The following is a 6000-nucleotide window of genomic DNA, read 5'->3' on the forward strand; positions in this document are numbered from 1 at the left end:
CACAAGCGCAGCAGGGTGCCCGCAGGCAGCAGCCCTGGCAGGGCAGTGCCTTGTGTTGGCTGCAAGTGGGTCTGCATACCTGGGGCTGGCCTGAGGAGAGCCAGCTCCAGGGTCTGTCTCCTTGTTTCAGTGCCTGGCACAGGCCAAATGGCCAAGCATGGGGCTGTCCGCGCAGGACCTGCGGCGGGGGAGCAGTGCCAGAAAGTCCAAGGGCAAATGTGGGCCTTGTGGCCAGCAGCTGCCCAGCCAGGACACAGAGAGGACCATCTGCAGCCTCATTCCTGAAAATCCCAATGGCGAGCTCCTGGTGTCAGTGTATAACGAGCCATACTCCGCACACAGCTCACAGCATCACCCCGCAGCTCCCTCGCCACGCCTGGACCTGAGCAGTGTAAGGGGGCTGGGATATGGGGGGCTGCCCTCCTGCCTGCCTGGGAAGGATCAGGCAGCAGAGGAACCGGTGCAGGGCTTGCATTTTCCTTACAGCGCTGCGTGCAGGGATAGCTGTCCTGGTGGGTGCTCTAGGGCAGGCGTGAAACCCATTTCCATTTGAAAATGGCTCATGGGAGGTGAGGCTAAATACGGCAAAGGGAGCTATGTCTCTGGGAGCCCTGAGATGCTGGGTGCTCATTCCTGAGGCAACATGAGCCCCAAGTGCTCTGCAAGCAGGAGCGTTATTACCTCATAGGACACAGCCTCTTCTTCTGAGGGCTTTGAAGCGTGTGTCCATCAGTGGTTTAGTGTGTGATGCCATGTTTCCCTCCCCTCAATGAGTGTGCATCTGCCTTATGCCCAGGGAAGTCCCCTTGTTAGCACAGATGGCCACAGTTAGGAGTCATCCCCCGTCATCCTTCATGGCTGAGCAGCATTTGGGACTTTAATTGCAGGGAGATTCCCCACTCTGATCCCTCCTGGGGATGAATTGCAAGTAGGGAATAGCATGTCATGTTCCTGTTTCAATTCTGCCTTTTAGCTGAACAGATGGAGCTTGGTGGGAAGTCAGCCCTCGACAGCTTCCAGCTCCCTGGAGAAGCCGGCCCTGCCCCGCTCCTCCCTGTACGCTGACCCCTATATGCCCAGCTCCCCCAGCGCTCACAGCACGGCAAGCTCCAGCTTCCTGCAAGAGGTACCCTGCGCCTTTGCTGCTGGTTATGGCCCTGACTCAGCACACAGGCTTTTGGCTCCAGAAATTGTGCCTCGGGCCATTTCTTTTCCTGCTGTCTGCCTGAGCGGGATGTGGGAACTCAGGTCTGCACTGCGGGGTGCGGCAGGGCACAGTGCAGTTCTGTTTTTTCAAGCCAGGACAGAGTCAGAGGGGAACAGGTTTCCCCTGTCTTATCGCTGGATGTCAGCATCGCAGCAATTCCAGAAACAGCCAGAAACCGCAGAAGGCAGAGACTGAGATGTGATCCAGTCTATAGAAACTAGAGATGAGTCAGACACCACTTTATCCACCCCCAAAAATTCCAGCTGTGATAACTGAGTGCCTATGAGAGGCCACACTTCTAGTTTTGCACATCTCTTGGGAAAAGACTATTTCTGAGTCTGTGGCTGGCACCCCCCATACTGCCGAAGTCCTTCGTTCCCTCGGGGGGGTTCTTCCTGACTGCTCTGTCCTTTTGCATCCCCTGAGCTGCCAGTAGGTTTCATCCTGCTGCCTTGACATCTGGCCACCTGCCACTGTCTGTGTGGGTGATAGGAAGGCAAGGTGCACGTGTGTGGCAAGGGGCCTGTAGCCGTTCTTTCTTTCCCAACTAAGGCCTGAAGGATTGGAATGTACTGAAATTTGCAAGGTAGGCAGAAAACCTTGGTTTGCCTAAGTCTGTTCACAGCCGGGCTGGCTGTGGGTGCCAGATGGGAAGCAGCAGATCAGTGTTCCCCAGCTCTCCATAGCAGGTATCAAATCTGGAGTTTGTTTTGGTTAAGTTCCTGCAGTGTCACGGACAGATGGGTTCGGCACAGGCAAATGGATGCCCAGCCATCCCGGTACCCCAGCATCTCTCTCTGCAGAAAAGGAACTGCCAGCCCCTGCCCAGCAGTCGCTACAGAGAGATGCCCGTGGCTCCCAGTTACAGCACCCCTGGCACCTCAGGCCATCTCCAGCTGCGGCCTCCTGCTGATGCTTCTTACCGAGATGAGGTGAGTTTGTAAATGCAGTCCTAGTGCCCCACACTGTGCAGGCTGCTGGGGAGTACACAGAGGTGCAGGGTCCCAGCTTGTCTTTCTCTGGGGTGGAAGAGTGGCTGGTCTCTGGAGGACCCTGAGCCCTTCGCTTTGTGAGGGGATGAACGCATCAAGGAGAGCTGGGATGGGGGAACCAAGCAAGGCTGGTGTGTGGTATCCCAGGTCTGCAGTGCTAAGTCATCCTCATCAGCGCATCTTTCTTTTCAGATCTCTTCTCTGCGAGAGGAACATCTGGGCCCTTCATTGCAGCCACCAGGTGAGACTCTTGGGAGGCTGCTGGGGTGCTGCAGCCCACCCCACGTTGCCAATGTCTGTCTCCATAAGCATCACTGAAAGCAGGGCTGAGAGGGAGCGTGGGGACTCATGCATGCCCTTCCTTCCTCCTGCTTCCCCATGGTGGGACCAAGTCTGTCACCCTGCCCTGCATCTGGTCTGTCTGGTGGAGGCAGTTGTCTTGGCTTCCACCCACTGCCCACCGGCTCTGGCCACCCATCACACGAAGGGGCTTGTGGTTTGTTCCATGGCACATTTCCACCGCTTTGCCCAGATCTAGCTGCAGCTGGGCTGCGATTTTGCTGACCCTTGTGTGCACTCTCTGCTGGCAGAGGGCAGCCGCTGGGTTACTTATGAGCGCTCTGAGCACTTTGTTCTGGTTTTCTGCAGACGGAAATGTCGGCACATACGACCTGCCAGAGGCCAGCTGCCCGCACCGTGACTCTGCAGCCTACCATGACTATGCCGAGCTCCAGAGCTTCCAGAGTGACTTCAGCTATGACAACCTGTGGGAAGCTGAGGCGAAGGAGCAAGGCAGCTCGCACAGCTCCCCAGCTCCTGGCCACCAATTCTACCAGGCCTGAAGAAAGGCCTCCAGAGCCAGGCACAGAAAAGCCCCTGGGCTCTTTTCTCTCTGGGCTTCCCCCCAGGGTGAGGAGCCTGGGGTATACCAAGCAAAGGGAAGGGCTCTGCTCTGCGGAAGGCTGGTTCCCATGTCCTGGCAGGTCCGGAGTTCAAACTTCTCCCCTAAATCTGGGGATGAGAGCAAAGCACAAAAATGACAACCTCTGCGGAGCCAAGGAGCAGTGTGTGCTACGCTAAGGAGCATGCTCTGTGGTTGCACTGCCTTGGGGAGCCCTGGCTAGGGAATGGCATTGCCCCCCTGGAAATAAAAGGAAGAACAAAAAGCTTGTCAGGCTCCCTCAGAGAAAAGGGACTGGGTGTTCAGGTGGAGCAATCACTCAAAAGCCAAAGAAAAGGGCTGGCTGGTGGCTGGGTTAGTTTGATCCTTTTCCTTTTTACCAGAGCCCTCAGGCTGGCCACTTTGGGGATTCACTGATCCCTGAGGATAGCTGTTAAACCAAACCTTCCTCCATTGCCAGACACATGAGCATGCCCCATCATGGTGTATAAGGTTGGCAGCAATAGGTGTGCTCATAGGAGTTTCTTCCTGCCCGATCAGGTACCTGACAAGAGATGGAGAAAAACAGTCTGGATCTGGGAAGAATGGGCCTTTCTTTCCACTTAATGCAAAAAATTCTTCGTTGCCAGTACTGCCTCCAAACCATGGTAGTGACCTGCAATATTATGAGCCTGTCACCTTGGCAGGTGGAATCAAGAAGTGTGCTGCCAGCAAATATGCCAAGTGGCTTGTGTTTACCAAGGTCTTCCCTAGAAAGGATGCCCTAGATTCCTCTTGGGGGACTGTGCCCTTTCCTTCCACTCCTCTGTCCGTTACTGGGCTCACGCTAAATTCTGCCTGTGACTATCTAGGCAGGGAGGGAAGGAAGGAGATTTCACCACAAACCAAACTCCAGTCCAGCCATAATACTCCAGTGATCAGAGCAATGCCAGAGTGGGCTGCAATCTCTCTCTTCCCTCCTCCAGAGCAGCAGCAAGACCAGGATACAAACAACAGGGGACAGAGTCTCAGTGCTATCATTTTCCAGCCTCTTAGGCCAGATCCTTTAGCACATACAAGGTCGGCAGCAAATCCAAATGTTTTAACTTAAGTTCCAAATTCTTGACCTTTGTTCCCTAAAGAAGCTGCAAACCAAACATATTAACAAAACTCTATTTTTGTTCTTTCACTGGTGCAAACAAAACAATCCAGGAGCTCTTTGTACTTGAATATCTGTGTATTACATTGTACTTATTTTTTTTTTTTTTTCAGAAGGTATCCAACAAAGTTTACATGCGAGGTTTGAGTGGATAATATGTATTTAACTTGTAAATGTGGCTGAGTTGAAGTTCTATTTAATTTTCTAGCTGTGGATGATGTTCAGTACTGTAGAATGGGCAGCTGTCTGCACATTCGTGTGTGTGTTGGTTTGGGTTTTCTAGCTGTTATTGTTTTGTTTCAGGTTTGCTTTCATTTTGGGAAGATTTGTATCTAGTAACTTAACCCCAAAAGTGTCTATTTATTAGGACAAAATTGCACTAGGGAATGTCAAAAGCATGTAGTATGCTGGGAGGCAGGAGGGTCATGAGCCCCTATGAACACGTTGACTTTGAAGATGGTCACCACAATATTTTTAACTGGGTTTCAACAGCGATACCTGCAATGTATCAGAAGGGAAAAGCCCCTCCCTATTACTGTAAGAGTTCCCTGGTGGACTTCTGTGAGACTGGACAATTGCAATACATGTTCTTCTGGAACATTTTTCTTCTCTCTTTCTTTGCCATCATCTGGTTTAATGGAGATGAATTTTTGTCTGTGTTGCTGTGGTCCTTTCCAAAGCCCTTCCTCCCTGGAGGGCTCTGGGGCCCTGGGTCCAGGATGATTTCCAGACAGTCTGTAGTTCAGGTCAGGCACTCGTAAACACCTAATCTTAGAGCAAAGTCTCTCCTGCGTTCGTCAGGCAATGAGGCCTGGCTAGAGGTTTAACGCCGAAGCTAATTGGACTTTGCCTCAGCCCTGTTTTCTGGGGGTCTTGGAAAGATGCTGTGTAAAATCGGTTGGTGACTCCAAATGGCTCCGTGCACTCGTGCATGCAATGCCCGTGCCGTGCTGTGATTCAGCAGGGTCTGTGCTGCCTGCTCTCCAGCCTGGGGAAAACCTGGGTGAGCTGAGTGGGGATGCCCTGGCCAGCCCCAGCGCTGGGTGGGGTGCAGACCTGAGCCCCCCAAGGGCTGCCAGGTGGTGCAGGGTTTGGCTCTGCCTCTGCTGCTTTGTCAGTCTGACCTCACTTCACGGCAGCTGCCTTCTAACAAAGCTGGTTGGGAAGGGGAGCTGGCCATGGCAAGGGGCTTGCTTGGCAAGGAAATACTGTCCTGAGGACTGCATCCAGATGCCCGTAGGCAACTTCTGTCTCTGCATCTGCTCTGGGCAGAAAACCAAGTGTCCTGGCTGCCTCTGCAGTTATTCTGCAGAGAAGACCAGTGAGGAACTGGATGTGGCCCTCAGTTTGTAAGTTCAGTAATCTCTTAGGGCTGGGAGCAGCAGGGCAGGCAGAGGGCTTGCCTTCTCAAGCACACTGCTCCATGCAAGACATCAGCTGCTGCAAGGTGCTGACACTTGGGAAGGTGGCAGGTGTTGGTGCTGCAGCCAGAAGTGCTCAAGACACCGAATAACCAGGCAGGGGGTGGATGTGTTGGCCGCAGAAGCCCGGTGGGTCTGTCCCTCAGCGAGCAGCTCTCCCAGGCTGCAATGTGGAATCACATTGACCGGTGACAGTTACACGTGTGCACAGGACCACCAGTAGCAAGGTGCGAGATCCTGGTTTCAAAGTGCCTGCAGAGACATGACACAGCTTCTAAAGAAATTTTTGTCCTGCTCCTAGAGTGGCAACTTTCCTCCCTGGCTACATCTGGGCTAAATTT

At 53.3% G+C, this 6000-nt stretch overlaps 1 protein-coding gene across 2 annotated transcripts in view; it reads left to right on the plus strand.

Moving 5' to 3' along the window:
* PLEKHN1 (pleckstrin homology domain containing N1) overlaps positions 1-4841 on the plus strand; it is a 28420-nt gene extending 23579 nt beyond the window's left edge. For both annotated transcript variants that reach the window (XM_056333048.1, XM_056333047.1), the window contains 5 exons: positions 131-391; positions 974-1126; positions 1927-2139; positions 2392-2440; positions 2848-4841. In XM_056333048.1, coding sequence (XP_056189023.1) covers positions 131-391; positions 974-1126; positions 1927-2139; positions 2392-2440; positions 2848-3041 — 870 coding nt within the window. In that variant the 3' untranslated portion in view covers positions 3042-4841. The remainder of the gene's footprint in view (positions 1-130; positions 392-973; positions 1127-1926; positions 2140-2391; positions 2441-2847) is intronic.
* The last annotated feature ends 1159 nt before the right edge of the window (positions 4842-6000 follow it).

This window comes from Falco biarmicus, chromosome 3 (assembly GCF_023638135.1).
Source record: "Falco biarmicus isolate bFalBia1 chromosome 3, bFalBia1.pri, whole genome shotgun sequence".
In the NCBI taxonomy this organism is placed as follows: Eukaryota; Metazoa; Chordata; class Aves; order Falconiformes; family Falconidae; genus Falco; species Falco biarmicus.